Consider the following 21,457-nt stretch of genomic DNA (forward strand, 5'->3'; position numbering starts at 1 on the left):
CCTTCTTAATCCCCACAAATACACGTTTGCTTTTGTAAAAGTACTCTCCCCTGCAACAACCAAATTTTGGAGCAAAAGCGTCCTCTTCACACTTACTTCTGCATGTTGTAAGTAGCTCCAGGATATCTCTTTGTCCATTTTTTAGTGTAAAGAATCAACCACTACATTTGGCAAATACTGAATGCTATACAAATCATAAATACTTTTTGAGCCTACCAGGACTAATGAACATGATTCTTATGCATTGTGTGTAACAACAAAACTCCCTGTTAGCTGTTTTGTTATGGAAATTCAGCTAATCTACAGAAATAGCTTCCCCTTTGTAATGAGTGGGGTGATGTAGTTGTACTCATAAATAGAAATTCAAAGCCATCCCTAGTCCTGTCCTCTGGGCCAGGTTTTTTGAGATAAAAAACCAGGTTACCCATTTCAAAAGAATTCAAAACAAGACTTTGTAGTGTGTATTCATCTGTGACTTACTGAGGTTTGTTGCTTATTTTCATCTCTAAGGCAAGAAAGGCAAGCACCAGGAGTATCATCAAATATTTATCTAACTAGCAAGGCACAAAGCCCCACCTGTTTTGTTTTCCATGTTAACTTTGGAATATAACACAAGGCTAGAGACCTTTGTTCCTCTAGGGTGCTTAAATTCAATTCAGATCAAAACTCAAAAGCTTTTTATCGTTACATTTAAGACTGAATTTAAGATCAAATAAACTTAGATTTGAAATGGAAAACAGTAGTTAAATTTAGAATATATTTTCCACATATGCTAAGTATGGCTCTTACTGACATTAAGCATGCATTTTGTTACACATGTCCAGTTGGATTTTCAGTATCTCTGCAGATAATGGCTCTTACTGACATTAAGCATGCATTTTGTTACACGTGTCCAGTTGGATTTTCAGTATCTCTGCAGACTCCATGACTCCTCTGTTCCAGCGCGTAACCAATAAATACAGCTGGAACATGGACATTCACAGTGAAATTCTATTTGAAAGGACACAGGAATGGCTTTCCATGCTATCAAGTCCCACATGAAGGACTAACACAAATGGAAAACAGTCTCTTGGAAGTTTGTATTAGGAAGGCTGTAAATGAAGAGGCTCTATCGTACCTTACATCCTATCAAAGTTCAAGTGATTAATATAAATAAATTGCTATTTAAGGGCCTGAACTTGCACTGAGCTGTTGGAACTTGACTCATCTTTTTGCCTGAGCTTTAGAATTACCTAGATAATGGGAGATTAACCCAGGAAGAAGCAGCAGGCCAGTTAAGCTGCTGTAATGATTACACAAAGTAGAGTTCTCTCTGCTGGGGCATAAGGTAAGATTCACGCATTCAGAACTTCTGCATTAAAGCCTCTGGTGTAGGCATGTGAGCTGTTATTCAAGAACAGAATGCGACTGGTTAGAGAGCTGCCTTTCAAAGCCAGGCACTGCATTACCAGCAGCACTGAAGAAGGTAAAAGATACTTACCGTTATCATTGCCTTGTTTAATTTCTTCAGCCGTTCTGTCAATTAAAACATACAATGACCAAACAACACAGGTAATTGCAATTATATGGAATGTGACTGAACACACAATTTTTCTCCTCTCACTTGTTGTCATCTGTAATTTCTCCCACTGAAATTAAAAAAAAAAAAAGTAATTAAAAAAATCGGAGTGGTAAAATTTGACATTAAACTGATTAGGCCATTATGGCTCTTTCTACCAAAAAACACAAGCAGTAATAAAATGAACAAATCCTTTAGTTTTGGTAATATGCATTACAGGAGTGTGTCCATTGTCCCTGTTAAATTCACAACGATCTCATTTTCACAGATTCAAAGGAATGAAGGATACTGTTTCTGAATGAAACATTCTGTTTCTGTCTGCTTGTGAATGATATCCTAAGTCATTTCATTACAGTACAGCCATAAGATGTTAATAGACAGATAAAAAGATTAATATTTACTTTAAATTTGCATTTCTGGTGGTGAGAAGAAAAAGCCCAAACATCTGTTTGCAATATGTATTAAAATTATAGGAATGCAGCCATGGAACAGTCTTCCCATAAAATAAAAGCACAGGAAATGCAACTGCATTGAGGATTAAATTCAATAAACTCAAAAAGATGATTACATGGAAATGATCATATGATAACAGCCAAATAGCCTCAGTAATGCAAGGAGGATCTTCCAGGCACGTGTTTGTGAATTATGGTGCTAAATCCTGGCTTAAGTTAAGGCTATTTTAAGATGAAACAGGCTATTTTCTGCAATTGAACAATGCAGCTCTTGAGGCGATTTTTTTAAATCTCACTTGTGACATGGGGTTTTTTCCCAGCACTTGTTCAAAACAAAACCTTTCTCTCTTAAAACATTTGCTTTTGAAAACAGATGAAAGAACAGAGCACTTAAAAGGAAAACGCCTCAATTCTGATGGATAATCTTGGAGCCAGTACTGGCATCTGAGGAAGGAAAGCAGTACAAAGCATGAGATGCGAGTGCCACCTCCCTGCGGCTCTGTGAACACCGGACTGAGCTGCACTCAGCTCGGTGACACAGCACTGCTGCCACCTGCTACGGCCAGGACAGCAGCCACAGCCTCTGCAGAGCACTGCCATACTGCTCATTTACTGCCAAGCTGTGAGTTTGTCTTGGATTTCCTTGTTTAAGCTTTTGTATTGGTTTGGTTTTATTAGCTGTTTTCACTGTTTGGGATTTTTTTAAAATTTTGTTTCCGGGCAGTAACAAATTTTTCTAAATTCCTTAAGGCTACAGCTGGAGATGCCATCCAAGCTAGGTGTTTAGTCTTTAACCTGAACCACAATAGCCGTTCTACTCTGAACACTCTCTGCAGTCATGTTATGTTTTGAAGGAGCACAGCTGCAGTAAAACCTGATGAGGGTCAGTGTCATGTCACCAAGGGGAATAACTCTCAGAAATACTTCTTCCTGCTTGTAGAGCAGGACATACCAGGCCAAAGAAACGCCAGCTTTTAATGGTAGTTAAATCTTGCATGTTTCAGAGCTGTTGCCTCAAAACTCACTCTCTAGAACATTTTCTAGCCCTTGTCAAAATTCTATGAATCACAGAATACTTTGGCTTGGAAGGGACCTTAAGAGTCATCCATTCCGACCCCTCTGCAATGAGCAGGCACATCTGCAATCAGGCCAGCCTGCTCAGAGCCCCATCCAGCCTGACCATAATGTTTCCCTATGGGAAACATGGTCATGGGACACCTACCACTTCCCTGGGCAACCTGTTCCACTTTTTCACCATCCTCGTAATAAGAAGTTTCTTCTAAATGTAGTCTAGATACACTCTTTTTTTTCTTTTTTTTTTTGTTTTGTTAAAAATCCTTACCCCTTGTACCACTGTAACAAGCCCTGCTAAAAAGTTTGCTCTATCTTTCTTACAGGTCCCATTTAGGTACTGGAAGGTCAGAATAAGATCTCGAGGCCTTCTTTTCTCCAGGCTGAACAGCCCCAATTGTCAGCCTTTCCTCGTAGGAGAGGTGCTCCAGCCCTCTTATCATTTTTTGTGGCCACTTCTGGACTCTCTCCAACACGACCTCAGTGGGCAGCCCAGAGCTGGATGCAGCAGTCCTGGTGGGGTCTCTCAAGAATAACTTCTCCCACGCTTCATGAACACATAAAGAATAAATTACTGATTACAAAAACATAAATATTTCCTGAGTAATATACAAAAAGTCAGAGCCATTGGCTTATTAGCTGAGACCTCATTTCAGTTTCTGGTACATCTACTTTTGAGTGAAAACTAAGCTTGCTGGGTTTTGTATGGCAGTCTGGAAAAATCGGAGATATAAAAAAAGGTTCATTTTGGTTTTCTTTTAAGTAATAAACCCCCAAACTTTATGTTCATTATAGTTCATGTAGGTAATACTCAGTGGTCAGACGAGAGAGTATGTGGCATTATCAGTCTTATATCACTACAGTCACCAGGTTACACAGCCTTTGACCTGGAGATTTTAATTTTTCTGCAGTGAAAATCCAATTCAAGTCTCCTAACAGACTTTCTTTCCAAAGAAAGAAACCTTGTCTTTGTCCAGGTGGAAGAAAGGATTTTACCTTAACCCTTCACTTACCTGTGGACACTTTGCGAGAGACAACACAGAACATAATGAAGAAAGATTTGTTCTTAAATTGATTTTGTCTGTTATCTCAACTTTGATGCTACACCATTTGGACTGTTGGAGAGAAGACTCTCAGCAAAATTTTCATAGTCATATATACATGCAGTCTTTTTATAGCCATTTTGCTCTCTAACATACTCAAAAGCCTTCGTGTAGATCTTAATGCCCAGGCAAAGACAAATGCTGGTCCCATTAGTCTAAATGTAAACATTTGTAGGTGGAAAAAACCCAGACAAAATAAACCAACCAACAGGCAGGATAGGTAAATAAAGGTTTGAAAACACACTACAACACCAGCTCATAGAGTTCTGCTGCGATTTGCAAGAAAGGTATCTCAGGAGAGGAAGCCAGCAGAAATTGGCTGAAGCAGGCCTTTCTGCTAACATCCCATGATCAAATCCAGCCAGAAGGTAAGCCAAGGCCCCCTGAACTGCGCTTCTTTCTCCAGCTGGCCCCTTTTCTTCTCCCACAAGACAGCCTGCCTTGCCTGTCTATTCTGTCCACACACATGTTACACAGCAGACAGAAGGTGGCTACCAAGACACTGGGAGAGGTCACCAGGGCACAGGTGGTTATGGGACTAGGAGACTGCAGAATATCTTGTACTCCCAGTTTGGGATACAGGAAAGGAATAAGGTCCAAGGAGAGACTCCATCTGTCATGGACAGATACCTGGGAGCATTTTACAGCTCTTAGCATGCTCCAAAGCTGCTCTTTTGTTTTGCCCTGCCCTTGCTGCAGTCATAATTCTCTCAACTATGGTGATGATGAGCTGAACTCAGAAGAAAAAAAGCAATTAAACTTTGTGCTGTACTTCTGGTGATCCCAGTGGTAGCTGATGTAACTTCCCCATCCTACTCATGTATTTTAGATTGGCTGAACAGAGAGTACTTTGTGAATAGATGAATCATGCTCTACTACATGAGTGATGTTAGTAGATGAGCCAGCAATTTATGTCATCCTGGAGCAGAAAAGTGCATTTCCCTATTTTAGGATTTTTGCAATGGGCTTGTATCAAAAAATTAACTGTTAGTTTTAACACAGACTTGCTTGGACAAAAGCACAGTTATGTGAAATAAAAATTGCTGGAAAATCCATAACAAAGGATGAGACAACAATGTAATGAACAATGAAAGCATCAGCCCCTTTTACTTTTGCTTTATAGTCCAGGACTTGATACAGCCTAAAGTTGTGTGAGAAATTTTGGCAGGCGCTGCCTTTCATGTCACACAGTGCGTTAATGCCTCCTTAACCTCTGATAAATTCATCCCTGCTGTGTTTTGAAGCTCCTGCAGTTCTCATGGCTTTCCACATTCACAATAGAAAGATAAAAATAAATTGTGCCATGTTTTATTATCTTCATCAGTGATCTCCAAGAAAATACAGCAATCAGGTTGATGACACTGTGACATGCCATGGATAGAATATCAGATGCTACCAAGAACAAAAAACAGCACAAAATTAAATACACAGATGCAATTTTCTTTGGGAATTTAGATATTAATGCTCCTAAGGTGCTTTGGATACTGTAATGACAGAAATAAATGGTAACAGCCAGAGGAGACATTTATAATGACTTGCAAATTATTTAGTCACTAAGTTCAAAGAAAAACCTGTAGCTTTTGCCCAGCCCCCTACAAAACACCCCTTCACCGTTGTCCATCTAATTGTCACACCCACAGATTCTGTAATACTGGCAGCAATACAAACACAGCCTGGAAATCATCACAAATGCAGATGGTTTAATGTCCTGCAAGCAACCGCATGGATATCATAATGTTTCACAGAACAGGTGTGCTAGAACACTTTGTAGCATCTAACCGGAACCAAAAGATCTTTTAAACAAGTCACCAAATAAATCCAACGTGTAATAAAAATCCAAATGTCCCCCGCAGAAAGCTTGGAATATCCCCAGCCCCTTTTATTTTCTGAATAAGCTTTCTGAACAGGTCGCTTGCACTGTGCTCTGAAAACCACTGGAGGGTGGTAGGAGACTGCCTGACTCAGGTTCCCACCAAGAATGGAAAGAAGCTGGACTGTGAATGTGATCAGAAACACTCGTCCCATCCCAACTACTACTTACAGCTGCTTCTAAGACACATTGTGCATCTCAGCTGGAATTCCTGTGCTTTACTGCCAGAGAAGTTTGGAATAATCTTTAAAGTGGCAGCTGTAATACTGCACCCTGTTCTAGGTTTCTACCTCATGTTCTGTTTTGGTTTCCTAAAGAAAATTTCACTCAGAAACTTGAAGAGAATGGTTACTGATTTCAAATCCCACTCTTGTAATTAAAAAATGTAGTCATGGGTCTTCTGGGGAAATAAAAAAAAAAATTTAAACACCCACCAAACCCTAAAACATACAGGGAACTTTAAACCATGTGCAACCAACCACTTCCCTTTCCTGTAAAGTAGTTTGAGAAAATCTCTCATATTTATTTTAAAGAACAAAAATCTACCTTCCTGCATACACTTCTAATAAAGCTTGATTAAACATTACGCAACAGGTAATTACAGATATTTTCTTTAGCATCCTCTGAAAACACTCCTTGTGAGTGTGGGCATGCTGCTTCATGTCCTACATACCAACACAGCTTAACAGAAGCAAATCTGCAATTTTAATTCCCTCCCATACATTATGCTTTCTGCAAAGTGGTTTCATGATGGCCAATGCAGAACCGAAAGCTCCGCACTGCTCACACGAAAGCTGTCTCCACACCTCTCAATGGCACTTGGCAAACTCTGCTGCCTGTGGTTCCTTTCCCCACCTCTGCATTGTCAATTTGCTGCCTGCCTGCTCCCATCCACCACTCTGTGCCCACGTGCTGTCTCCTGTCCATGGTAATATTCTGTCACACTGGCTACAGATTTTTGTCTACACTGATGTCCCGAGGCAACTGCAGTTCTACTGCAGGTTTGCAGATTCACACCTCTACAGCTGAAGGTCTCCCTGCTGCAGGGGCTCAGCACTCAGGATGCCAAATATTGAAGGTGAAGTTAATGGGCTGCTTTGCAACATATGATGAATGCCTGCACTTTTTAACCCCTGGGTATTTTCAGAAGCCCTGTTTTAAAAATTGCATGTAAGGAGGTCTGACAGTAGAGGCTGGTATGGGGGGAATATTGCTAATATTAAATATTTTTGTGACATTTTCTGCCTATCCATCATTTAGCAGAAAAAATGCCTATGTATAATGTAAACAACACCCGCAGGTGGAAGAATTTCTGCTCTCACCTAGAGCTAAAGTCATGATGCAATATTTTTTTAATTCTTTCTACAGTCTGAAGAAATATTTTCAGCCAAAATTGGTCTTAAAGTAATTATGCCAGCAAAATAAAGGCTAAAATTATTTAATGGAGGCTGTTGTAGAAACTGCACTCTGCACACAGACTTAAAAACACACAGAAAAAGGTCTTTCTTATCTGAAATTCAACCCAAAGGGTTTAGCCAGCACTTTTGAAAAAGAACTGGTGCAGTGTATGCTGAAGTGAACTGAGCAGTGAAGATATGTCAACAGTGTGAACATGTAGCTCAGAGTTATTTATATTAGGGAGGGTTTTCTGGTCACTTGTTGCAGTACTAATTGGCTCAGGCTCCACAGTGAGCTGTTCACTGCTATCAACCTACCAGCTGGAGGAAAGCAGCTGCCATGGTAGTTTTCAGAATGGAATTTGTGCAGTGGGTGGAAGAGGAAGAAATAATAGTAATAAAGGACAACAGGGCTCCACTCATGTTGGGAGAACAAAATAGCCTTGCAGAAATTGGAAGTGCTCGTAAGAGATGAGACTTCAAACCTTGTTATTTGAATAAAAGCATTCTGGGCCTCTGTGCCATGTAAACAACAGGCTGTGGTTGCAGCCTGTACCGTGGTGACAAGGCATGTGTCCCCACATCCTGCTCCAGTGTGAGAAGTGCCCCTCAGTCCAACAGAATGAGCCAGGTCTGACAGCTGACAAGAGAAGGGTTGGTGCCATGAAAACACCTACACTGTGTTCCTTTCCCCAAACACATCCAGAGAGAAGCAAGAACCGAGCAGGTTCACAGAAAATACAGAAAACATATTTGTCATCACCTATTTTCAAAAGATACATCCGAGAGAAGCAACTTGTAAGGATAAAGAAGAGAAGACAATAATTAGACCCCTGCTATGTTAAGTGCTGAACAGGGAAATGAAAAGAATATTTAAAATCCCATGTCACCTGGTGGATCATGTGGCCCTATCTATGTACAACCTTACTTCCATCTAGTTATCTCATTAGATGTTCTAGTACAGATCATTGTCTAGCAAACCTGTCTGAAGTTTGCTCAAAATCTATTTCTGTCCCTTGGGAGATACTAAACAAACCTGTCCAGAATTCAAAAGAATGTCTGTGGTGTATTTAAACCACCTATTAAAAAATTTAAACTGAACCAGAAATGGGTGCATTTCTGAGGACAAAAACATTTACTTCACTTTTGTATGATATGCATATCTAGAGTAACAAAACAAATACATAATGAAAAATCTCACTTTGATGAACACCTTAATATTATCATCTGCGAATTAATAATTCAGTTTTATAACAAGGATGGTACCTTATTTCTTTTTTGTGACAGTTAGAACAGACTTAAGTGATATAATCAGCATGCACTCTTCACAAGCTTTTGCAATGTTTTGCTGTGTATGACATCAATTAGCAAACCCTTAAAAATGTAAAAGAGAAGTGTAGAAATTAAGTAATTCAAGAATATAATTTCTAAAATGAAGTAGCTGTTTTTGCAATATGAAAGTGGTATTGAGAATACTTGTCATTTACCAGCTAAAAGAACTTCAGTACCTGCATCCTAATCATCCCAACAAAGACTAACAAAAAAAAAAAAAACCAAACCAAACAACAAAAAAACCTCACAAAACAAAACACAACACTTATGCTTTGGAAATACAGGACTCATGGCCCTCTCATCCAGTGCTCTGTCTCGGATAGAGGCCAACACCAGATGCTTTGGAGAGATGTGCAAGAAACCCTGTGGGAAGTAATTACAGCATAATCTCTCCATATTAGGAGCCTCTTTCTAGCTCCCATCTGCTGGAATTTGCTTTACATCAATATATAGAATGCAGAAGTACTTGACCAAGTGTTTACTTTCCAAGCATCTTCTTTGAATGCTGAAGACATTAACCAATCTTTTGTTCAACAGAGCCTTCAGTGCTATCATGAACTCCTCATTCATAATTACTTTTTATTTTCTTGCCTTGTAAGACCTTCAAGAAGAAGATCACTATCTCCAAGCACAATACACTTTAGCTACCTTATCTAAAAAATAATCCCGGCAGAGAAACTGCAGGTAAAACATTTAACCACTGATCAGGAGTGAACGACCACCATAATTGTAAAACTATGGGGAGTATCTGGTACTACAAACAAGAAGCACACATCTAGAACTCTAGAAAATAATTACTTCAGGTATCTGGACATATGACTTTATTAGTCAAAAATCAAAAAAGAAGCTACATGTTGGTAACCCATAAAGAAACAGGGATAAAAGGGGTAGAATCTATGTCTCCATTAACTTTCATCACAGTTAGTCAAGAACAGAAACAGATGCTACTGTTGTCTGCTCTCCCTACAGTACTTCTATGATGGTTCTGTCAAAGGATCTAGTTTGTCACTTTTATTCTCTTTGCAGTTTTCAACTCCTGCCTCTGTCTACTCTGTATTTCCAAAAGAGCAGCACATCTAACTGAAGGCATGACATTTGCTCCAGTCACTAAGCAGCAAATACCTTTAAATCACAGTCCAGTCCTGAAACAACTTAGACACATACACACACAAAGAAAACCATTAAAAAAATCAATCAGTCAAACTGCCATACCACAAGAGCACAGACAATAATTTTGCTGCAACACCAGTTATGCTGAGATTTCCCTTTCTGACCAAAGCAGGTAGGGCTGCTGCATTTTGTGGTATGTATTCTAGAGGCAGTATAGAAGCAGCCATGACATAGGCTCAGTGGATTCCCCAGAGATGGATTCTGCTGGGGTCAAAGCAGCCACAAGTCCTTTCTCCTCTATAGGAGCCATAAGAAACCATCTCCTAGCAGTCTCTGCCTGAGTCTCTGTCTCTGAATACCAACTAGGATTTCCCATTGCACATCTGAGTGCTTATAGTGTGATGGACATGGACAAAAGGCTCCTATAGCATGGTAGAAATTGGAAAAGGAGAGAAATTAGAAAAACTGATATAGCAACATGCTGGAGATCAGCATCCTATCACATGGTTTTGTAACCCTCTCCATTTCCTTTAGTTCTTCAGTCATGTCCAGTTGCGGGAATTTTCTCTGAAGAGATCTGTTGCTTTAGGCACTTAAAACAAGTTGTAGGATATGATTACAGTTTTGCTAGTCTACTTCGACCATCTTCTCTCCAGTATTCATCACAGAGCTTAATTTCCTCTATTTAATATTGTCCAGCCTGCTGAGAATAAATTCAAATTGTTACAAGATGTAGTTTGGTTTAAATGTCTGTTTGCCAAAATCCTGGTATTTTTAAATACATTGTTGTTTAAACATACCTGGACACATCCTTTTTTTTGCAGCTATATACACAGTATCTACACATATGTCTGAATTTCCATGTAACAAAGATTAAAAAAAGGAGCTGATGCTTTTAATTATCTATAAATATGGCTTTAGGAAGAATACTGACTTTCCAATGAATAGCTACAGTTGCTTTCTCCGTCTTTTAATTTTCCCACAAGAAAGATTCTTTCGATCCAATTAAATAAAAATAAAACAGAGGAAAGTTGTGCTGAGGAAAGCTATAGTAATTAAAATAAAACTACAGCCTAGTGCTCTAATAAAGAGCTGAGGGGAACTATTCATTCTGAAAAAGACAAAATTCTAATTTTTTCTCCAATAATTTTAATAAAATGCTACAGGAATAAAATTAAATTAACAAAAACTACCGAACCTGAGTAAAGTAAAAGTTATCTCATTTGGTCATAATTTAGATCCACTACTGGAATTTCTGTGTTCAAAAGAACATTACATCATCATTTCTCAAAAGAAAACCCATTTTTAGCATGCATTCCACCAACAAGCAAGCATCAGCCTGTGAACAGATAATTCTCACATCAATAGGTCCCAGGCAAAATAAATTTGAGGCAGGTAACAACTGTAAAATTGTACGTGTTAATTATGTGACAGGTAATTACCTGCATTAATCAGATCATGAATAGCAGCCCTCTCCCATGGGAGCTGGTAAAGTTCCTAACTTCAAAATTAAACAGTAAAAATGGCATTTTTAAAAAACTCCATGAATCACAATGACTGGTTTAGGTCAATACTTGGGTTAATTATGCTCTTTTAACTTCATATCACTAGCTATATGTTTTGTGTTAGCATTCCATTTACACTGTCTTTATTTGTAAAGCCAGAGATTCTCTTAATTATTTTCAATGCTTCAGCCTCCCAGTCCTTCCTTGTTTATAACTATTGATGAGGTCAGGCTGTAAAACAAAACACTGAAAGGCCTGAAATAAAAAAAAAAATTCTTAAAAAATAAGAGAAATAAGAGAGAGGCTGATGAACTACAGGATTGAGTAGGGGTCTCTAACTAAAATGGGAATTGAATCTTTTGATGCAAATTGCATCTGTAAAACAACTCAGATCAAACTGCTTATTTCAGCCTCAGAAAGCACAGAAGATTTGTACCTCCCAGAGCTCATGTTCATGGTTTCTGTGCAATAGTGGATAACACTACTAATACCCAGAGCAGATCAGTCTCCCAAATTCCCTTGCTTTTGCAAATGCTGCTGAGCAGCAAAGTAGCCAGTTTGGTTAATGGCATTTAATTAGAAAAGGACACCACTTTAATTTAATTTTCTAATAGAATATTTTTGATTTGTTTCTTAGAAGTTCAAAGCAATATCCGTACAAACATCTTGCTCTGTCTCCAGGAAGGATGCTGCACATGGAGGTGTCCCAGCAAAGTGTCACAGTAAGATGGCTTCTAGCAAGTCTAGGGATATGTTATAATGGTTTCAAGGTAAGAGCACAAGAATCTTTTGTCAGAAGTCTGTGGGAACTGGGACAGCTGTGTGAATAAAGCTGTGTTCTGAACAGAAGAGAAAGACACATGGAAATGGCAGGCTAGCACAAATTCTACCATCATAAGAAAGCTAAGCTCTAGTTTGTTCTTGTGGCAGAAAATGCAAGGCAGCATTATTCTGTGAACTACAGCATGCCGTCTTTATACACATAAATTAGCAGTAATGCTCTGTTATCCTCAAAAATTAGGAATACAACTGTCTGAACAAAGTAGACCCTTGCATCCCCAAGGCATCACAATAGGATATAAATGCTATAGAATCATTTTTACTTTACAAGCTTTAATATACACCTTGTCCCTTGAGCCCAAAGTTATTTGCTATAATGACATGATAGCCAACAAGAAAGTAATAGCTTTGTGCCTTTGTGCATACTGGTGAAGTGTCTGACCCCACATATTGCAGGCAATTATTTGAGGCTACTGATGTTTTGAGACAGTTTACTGGAAGAAAGATAACACTGGAGCAGGTTGCCTTGACGACACTGTGTAGCTGCACCAGAAATCAAAGAAAAATGCAGGAGCTCCTTCTTTGTTGAGGACTGCAAAATATTCATCAAAATTGGGTCAAAAGGGAACTAGTCCCAGACCAAGTCCTGTGCAATATTTGATACCACTTCTTATCATGAGCGTTATTAGAAAAGCAACGACAAAGCCAGTGGTTCATACCTCACAGCACAGGGCAGTAAGAACTGAACAGCAAGCACTATGATAATGACTGCCTAAAAGTTTGGGGTTTTTTTCTTGTGAGACTCTTCTGGTCACGTCTGGATCTGAGAGTTTACTCTGGGAGAAGTAGTTTCTAATGGTCAGCACTTTTTATTTCAGAGCAGTATATCACAGAAAGTTCACTGTAGGTTCTATGACTTTTGGCAGTGACCACCATACTCTTAAAAAAGAAATGTAAACATGAATTACCAAGCTACCACTGAATCAAAAGTAAAAAACACCCTTAACATATTTTGCCATCAGTGAATGTTTCAGGCATGCTATGAGTTTTTTCATATCAGCATATAAGCAAATACAGAATACAAGAGGGATAAACACTTAGAAGATACATGTACACATTCAAAATAAACAAGACCGAGTTTATTTCATGATCAGCATTTTCTTTGCTTCTGTTTAATTTAATAGAAACCTATCACTCTGTACTAAAAGAACATTCCCAGTCCTCTATTTTTGAAAAGGCAAAAATTCAGATACTCTTTCTATCAGAAAGAAAATCCACCTCAACTGCTACATAACGCTTCTGTAAACAAAAAAACTGACTTGTGCTTCCTTAATGACCAAGAGCAACCACATAGTAACAATGAGCAATATTGCTTATGCCTCACATAAATAAGACTTTATTTGTAAATCATTTCAAAATAGAATTGGGAGAGAAAATAGACATCTCTGACACCACACAATAATCTGTTGGGATGATGCATCACAGTAAGACATCTCATCAGATACTAGACGTCTTAAATAGATAGCAAAATTTAAATACAAGAAGTATTTTGAAGTATAGCAAGGAACTGTTGAGAATCTCCATTTAAAGACATTTTTGTGTTTAAAGCTCTTTTTAATTTTACGCATTAATCCATTTCATTCTCACGGTATTTTCATTCAATTCCTGTTTCTACTAGTCTTCAAACACCAAATTCAAGAGATAAGAAATGCAGGTGTTAATATCTAAGATTTCATCTTTTTTAAAGAACTGTTTTTCTCAGGTTTAAGTTATTACCTGATAGTGCTCAATAAGGAAATCACACAAGCTTCAGCTTCTTACCACTTTCTAATTCCTTCTGTGATAAAGTCACCTTTTAAATTCTGCATGATGGATTGCAGATGCTGAGAGGCAAAGGTACAAATGTTGCTGTATTATTTATAATGACAGACAGATGTAACAGAGACCATGAGAAATAAACCAGAAACACTAAGCAATGCTTAATATTTAATCTCTATATTTATCTTGAGCTGAGTAATTAGACCTGTCCAAATATATGAAACACTTGCAATGTCTGTTGATCAATGCAAAGACTCACTAAAATGATTAAACTGAGTTTTATTTGATGTCTGATGCTTTCAGGGATTCTCTAATTAAATAACTGTCACACATTGGCACAAACCTATTGATTTAATACTGATTACCTTAATTTATGCTAACTTTGTATGTTCTACATTGTCACTTTATGGGTGCTAACAGATATGGCACGATACTCCAAAATGATTGTGTTATAAAACCTTAGACTTTGATAAAAAATCTCTTATGAAACATTGAAGGTGCAAGAAGGGCTGAGGCATAAATAAAAATGGTAATTAATTATTGAATTACATAGTTTGTTTTATATTTAAATCATGCTTTTGTGATTCTGCAAAATGCAAAACTATAGATTGCTGTAATTAAGTTTGGTAGTCTGTAATTTTTTTCCCTTCAGGAGATCAGCAGTAGGAATTTTACAAAGACATTATGAAAATATTCATCATAATGAAACAATGCACAGTCAGGAACCAAATTTTAGAATGTTGTATAATAAGTGACGAGAGAGATTAAAAAACAAAAAAAATCAGAACTGATAAAGAGATGTGACCCTTCCACTTGTAGGATGTCACTTCACATCCAGGTCTAACGGCCATGGAAATTGCATCATCTGGAGCTGGACAGAAAGTCACTTTAGGGGAAATAATTTCCTTTGTTTTTTAAATAAATTAGTTTCTTATGTAATTAAATAGGCACTCCTTTCTTGAAACAAAATATATGGTCTTTTGTTTAGGAAGCATGAAAAAGATCTGTTTTCAGAATTCCTCAAAGCTTATTAGCAAAAATAATAACTTTTTTGGGGTTAATTTTGCTGTTCCAGTTGGCATCCAACAAAGCTGACAGGAATTGTGTTGTTTTCAGATACGTAACATCCCTGCCATCATGCCAAGAGGATTTCACAAGTTTGGAAATTTTGATTCACTGCTGACAGGTCAGACTTAGGGGACTGAAGGCTCTAGAGGTCTAGTACAAAACCAAACTTTAGCAAAACCCAAAGCTTTCAAAATCTGGAAATCCCAGAGTCAGTAGTGTTTTCCAGATCCTGCATCAAGGAGACAGGATTGTGGAGAGTTTTGGTGTTAGGAGCTGCCTGTCCCACAGTACTTTGCCCACCACCCTTTGTGCCAGTTCTTTGAAAACACAGACTCCCAAGGAACACCCCAAACCTGAGATTCTGGGCTTTATAAAAGCTGCCAAGAAATTTGGCAGTGTTTCATTGGGACTTTCCACTTTTGCAAAATATATAAGGTCTGACAAAAAACGATCCTAAACAAAACAGTTTCAGTGTTTTTTATAAAGGATGTTTGGGTGTAAATTTACCAGTCAGCTCTGCTCATATGGCAGGTCTCATGATCACTTTTTCCTCCCTTACCTTGGCTTTGCTACAGATGTCAAAATACTTGGTTTGCAAAACAGCTTCTCATAAAATGCTTGGTGTTTCACAAATTTGTGAATGATGGTGATGACAGTGTTCACACTTATTAAGGATCACAAGTTTAATTAAATTAAAACATGAAGGGTGTCACAGCTGAATGCTATAAAAGCCAAAGGACAACCAATTTTAACTTTGAAATCTTTGGGAGCTTTGGTTTCTGAAATGGGTGTGACTTAAAAGAAAGGATATATAGTTAGATGCTGGGCCCATTCCATACAAACAAGTATTTGTTAGCATTGCATTTGAAGGGAGGAATGTTACCAGCACAGACTGCCAGGCAGATAAACTACTTTTGAGTAGTGGTTTGATCAGAAACAAAAATATCCTGCCTGAAAGAAGAGGTGAATGTTTTCTATGCAGAAATCTAAACCATACCTGAGAACCAATGATAAGCTGAATAAGGTGGCAATCATTCAATAAAGAAATTGCAGACTTGTAGGAATTACATTACCATTCTAAAAGGGGGAGGAGATGTGGCACTGACCATACACAGAGTTAAAAGTGCCTACTTCTGATTTCAAGTTATGCACACTTTCCACTCCTTTTCTCCTTGGTTGCTATAAATTTTGTTTCCCTTTTATAAAAGATGCTATATTATCCAACAAAACCAGGAAAAGGCTTTTGTTAAAAATACCAATATCTGTATATTCTCTTGAGAAAAGTAACTGTTGTGAGAGTACTTGTTAGATGTTAGATGTTAAAGCTATTCGGTTTGAAAGTAGAAACATATAAACTGAAAAAATCCCCCAAAGATATGCAACAGGCAGGGGGTCTTTATACAATTATCTCATCCTGTCACATTAGTTAAAATTTATCTGCAATTACTAAAACTGAAGACAATATAATTAAGTGTTTAGCCATCTTTTTTTTTGTTTCAATTTCTAGTGTACATGGCCAGATCTACCTGGCATTTGAGAACTTTGTCTTTCCCTATCACAACCTTTACTTTCCAAATTAGCCCAAATTCTTCCCTCAGAAGTGGTTTATCACCATGGATTTAATAGAAAATTCCTTTGAATGGGAAGTGTGAAGGAATTCTGCTGATTCTCCTTTCTCTGAACTACTGCTACCTGTATAAGACAAACAAAAACAAAATGTCTTTTGCCGTTAGAACACTACTATATAGGCATATGCTAGTCCAAAGCAACAGTCGCTATGTGTTTTTCATGTAGAAATTTATTTTAAATCAAAACTTGCCCAGCTCCAGATCAACTCAAACTTCAAAGATTCAACAGGACTCCAGAAGGATGAGAGCATTTTAAAATAAAAAACTGAAGAGAAATTATCCACTCCAAAGAAAACAGAACCTGCATATGTTTAATAAACTCTTCACCTTCCCTATACTGACAATCTGTGTAGTATTTTATTGATTTATCTTAGAAAACAGATGAGCGGAGATAACACACATTTGACATTCAGAATGCAAAGTCACCCTGTCTTTTAAAGTCCATTAACTAATTTTAAAGTAGAAGTGATTAATTTTCCCATGAGTGTCACAGCTACAACAGATGCAGCTAAATTGACTGTGTTACTTCGTAACTGCTGTTTCCACATGGGTATAAACATCACTCTCAACCAGAAGTTATGGGCTTCATGTAAAAATTGCTGGGTGAACTGGACTGTGTTACTCAGGAGCAAAACATGAAAAGATTTCTTTCTGGCTTAAAAATATGCAGATGAACTCATAAAAAAAAAGCTGAAGATAGAAAGTCTAAACCAAAAGACTATTTGTGAATTTATAATGTATGTGTGAAGAAAGAGTCTTTTTGTCAAGTTCTCTGCTGCTGAAAATTAACCAGCTTATACATAAGAATAAAATCACCGTGACTGACTACCAACAGCAAATACAAAGCCATTCTGGACAGATGTTTCCGTAACTGTGCTTGCAATTTCCACAGCCATCCTGGAGCTCTGACACCTGAGGATAATTAGACTCCAAAGCAGCCTACCTTCCGGAGGGGCTTGAGCTTGGTCTCCATGATGAAGTCGTACTTGCAGAGCTCGCAGCAGCGCGTGTCCGAGCTCTTGATCCACTGGTGCAGGCAGGCCTGGTGAACAAAGCGCAGCGTCCCCGTGCAGCGACACGGCGTGATGAGGGGGCTTTCATCATCTCCCTCACAGTGACAGATCCTGACAGGAAGGACAGCAAGAGCGAGTGAGCCAACCTGCCAACCAGCAATGCAAAGGCACTGGCTTATTTACACTGCTTTCTCATCTTCACGCTTGACATTCAAAAGATGCCAGGTATATGACCTTTCAGATGGAGGCCCAGGAACCTTCTCCTTGTTCCTTTCTGCTATTTAGCAGCTTCTCCTCACTTAGTTATTATTTCTCTTTGAATTTGCTACGTGGTCTGAAGGTGAATCAATAGAAATAACAGTTTTTCCCCTTTTATGCATGGCAAAGCCTTTAAGATAAATACCAAAACAGAATAGCCCTTGGTCTGTAAGCAATGCCAATAAAACCCTCAAAGGCAGAGAATTCTAACCCAAGCTGAAAATATCCAGCACGTGAAGCACAAAAAGTTCCTAGGATATTTCTTTGGAGTTACTCAGCTAAAGAATCAGAGAGCAGTTTTGAGTACTCTGGAGCCATGCATACGACATATTGTGTACACACACACATACTTTTTAGGAGGCAGGTATTGAAAAGTCATGGTCATTTTTTTTTATTCTTCACTGTCCCTTTAGGAAGACACCTGCATTATCTGGGAGAATGAAAACTACTCTGTAAGCAGACCCTAAGATAGAGGTTGGTCTCAGAACTCTTTTACCTTATGATGGGATACAGAGCTTTTCATGTTGTGGATTTGCATAAAGTAATCAGTGTTTTAACATTGTCATCTAAAGGGCTTCTTCTGTGACACATGTCCAAGTATCCTGCTGATTTTCCCCTCTTCCAGTCTCCTGATTACATCAGGAAGACATTCACCCATTGAAAACAATGTCAGATTTATTGGCAAGCATCTCTTTGAAGGCAGAGAAAGCTTTACAGAGAGCAGAAGACTTAACCAAACACCTGAAGTTAAGGAGGTTCACCTCAATGAAGAATAATTCCCTCCCACCCCCAACCTAGAAAAACACAACAAAGTACCCAAGCTCTAATGAGTGTCTGAAGTGCCCAGCTGGCATGGAAGTGGAAAAAAAATATATTCTGAAGCCTGAGAAATGTTATTTCAAAATAAAGAAGTAGCAGTAACAGCACAGATCCTGTTGTCACACAAATAAAACTTAGTACTTAGGAATGGCACCCTCAGACAGTGCAGAGGCAGAAGTGTCTGAACACATCTAAGGAATAACTCACCCTTCTACAGAGAAAACTGTGACTACAGCACATCTGGCGTAGGAGAGCTTCAGGATAAGATTGCGTTCCTACTGGGAAGATGTGTGACCTTTCCAGAGCAGGAGCTCCTGATGTATGTCAGGAAGCAACCTGAGAAAGCCATCCCAGGAAAGACTGGCTACTGCACAGCTCTGAGGCTGCCAAGCCTATAAGCAGGGGAGCAGGAAATTCCAATGTCTCTACATCAAAGATCTACAGATCAAAACTGGCTGCCCCACTATTCTTCTACAGTGTAGCCCAGAGCCAAGAGAAAATCTATCTATGATAATGGGAAATCAGAACAAAGCTGCTTTGCTGGACATACAGAAATAAAGAGACAAAAAAATTCCAACAGATAAATGAAGCTCTGAATAGCTGGCCCACAAAAGCCAGGTTTCAATTTCTGCAGTAGTGCTCATACAGGATTTCATGCCCCACAGCAGTGAAGAGGAGAACAAATTACCCACAACTTCCTTCTTGCACATGTTCATTTTTTGAGACACATTTTACAGGAACTCAATTTACAGTCTTGTCTTTACTAATCCAGCTGAGTTAGGTGCATCAGTAGCTTAGTTCTTAGATGGGAATTGCCTATATGGCGATTTCTTACTGAGCCTCTAGCTCAAACAGAATTGTATTTTCAAAACACTGAATAGTTATTTTTCTAACAAATACATTCCCAAGTGAGAGTTACATAAAAAACATAATTTTCTTTTTAAATTAAAGCTATTCCCCAAAGGAAGACCAGCATTCTTTGTTCATTTAAATTCAAGCCATACATAATTTATTTTACAGCCTTCGCATTTAAACTATTTAGAAATTAGACAACTAAGCTATGGATCCAATAGCTTTCCTTTCTACTACTGCCAAGATTGTTTAAAATTATTTTCAGGGATAAAATACAAGCCTAAATTTCCACTGGGATCTTCAAATAAAGTGACACTGCAAATTTGAAATGAATAGAAATAATCCTTAGTAGAAATACCTCTACAAAAAAACTGTATATGCATTACACATTCTATCTGGGCTTTCCTTGTATACAAGTCACAAGCCAATTGCATTAACAACAGGGTGACACTAAGAACTTAAACTATGAATAAACTCAAATTAATATTCTAATGGCCTCTTCTAGCTTTATAACCATGAAATATGTAATGAGAATTAAAACAAACTTCAGTATTTTAAGTCCAGAGAAAATGACCAAAGGCATGGCTTTCATTAGCTTGAATACTCTTTGGGCTCTTTGGTGCAATTTAACTCTTTGTTATTTGTTTAACCAGAAGAAATGAGCTTAAAAGATGATTGTGTACCTGGACTTATAGTGACAGTCTAAAGATTTTTTGGTGCCCAGCACCTGTGGTAACAGACTGTGGGGTAAATGCTTAAACATCTTTTAAAGACTTGGAGCAGGTAACTTGCTCCGTCTTCCTTATCCATTAGAATTGATCCACAATTTTGTGTGTCTTTGCTCTTTGATGTGTTCATCTATAATGCACATCATAATTCTCACAAATCAGAGAAAGTAAATTGTTAATGGTGGTTTTCAGAAGTTTGTTGTGCAAACAGAATGGAGGTAGGGATACAAAGCACAGACATACCTGAACCATGTCTGAACCAAAGTGGAGGTGGAGAACTTTCATTCTAGTTTCCTGTTGTCAATGATCACTACTGTTTGAAATTTTCCTGCATCGGATTGATTATTTAGCTGGCTGAACTTGTCCTGAGAGTAAAATGTTTGCATACTTTAGAAATTAACTGAATGGAAAAAACCCCAAAACACTCTCTATGATAAAGAAAAAAATATATAATTTGCTAAATCTATACTGATTTTTTTACAAGTTGTAGTACAGCACTGATCATTGTTAATAGCTGCAGTTTTAGCTGCTCAGACACACCTACAGAATTTACATACTCAACTTTTCTCAACTTTTTAGTCTTTTAGTAGATAAATGGTTTTTATTATAGAGAAATACCTTTGACTTTTTTTTCCTGACTGCTTTAAGGATTCCTATCTATGAACAGGACCTTTCTTTTCCAGAGGAGAAGATGAGAACATGAGTCCAAAGGAGCTTTTGCTCTATGAATCATGTGTATACCAGACAATACACAATATATGAGCCATTAGATGATCTTCTGATTCAGATATACAAAATTTTGTGTGTATTTGTATACACCTACAAACATATCCCTACGCACTGAGATCACAGAATATCTATATTTCTTTCAATAAAACTCACTGTGAATCCTTATGAAATAATACACTGACAGTGCTGTCATCTTATGCTTAAATTTTTTGTTTATATGTCATTATTTTAATTACCCAGCACATATTTTTCTAGCACAAAATTGTTTCTACAACCTTCAGCAAACAAATGTACCAAACACATTTGTTATCAGATTAAAACTATTTATCTTCCACAGAGACCAACATTTCCATTTTCCCTACTGAC

The 21,457-nt window shown here is 37.9% G+C and overlaps 1 protein-coding gene across 33 annotated transcripts in view; it reads right to left on the reverse strand.

The window, feature by feature from the left end:
• The window catches only part of MARCHF1 (membrane associated ring-CH-type finger 1), a 232,011-nt gene that overhangs the window by 4,964 nt on the left and 205,590 nt on the right, over positions 1-21,457 (reverse strand). For all 33 annotated transcript variants that reach the window (XM_064417572.1, XM_064417561.1, XM_064417548.1 and 30 more), the window contains 2 exons: positions 17,636-17,816; positions 1,481-1,628 (listed from right to left, as the gene is read on the reverse strand). In XM_064417572.1, coding sequence (XP_064273642.1) covers positions 1,481-1,628; positions 17,636-17,816 — 329 coding nt within the window. The remainder of the gene's footprint in view (positions 1-1,480; positions 1,629-17,635; positions 17,817-21,457) is intronic.

The sequence above is a fragment of the Passer domesticus genome, chromosome 4 (assembly GCF_036417665.1).
Source record: "Passer domesticus isolate bPasDom1 chromosome 4, bPasDom1.hap1, whole genome shotgun sequence".
In the NCBI taxonomy this organism is placed as follows: domain Eukaryota; kingdom Metazoa; phylum Chordata; class Aves; order Passeriformes; family Passeridae; genus Passer; species Passer domesticus.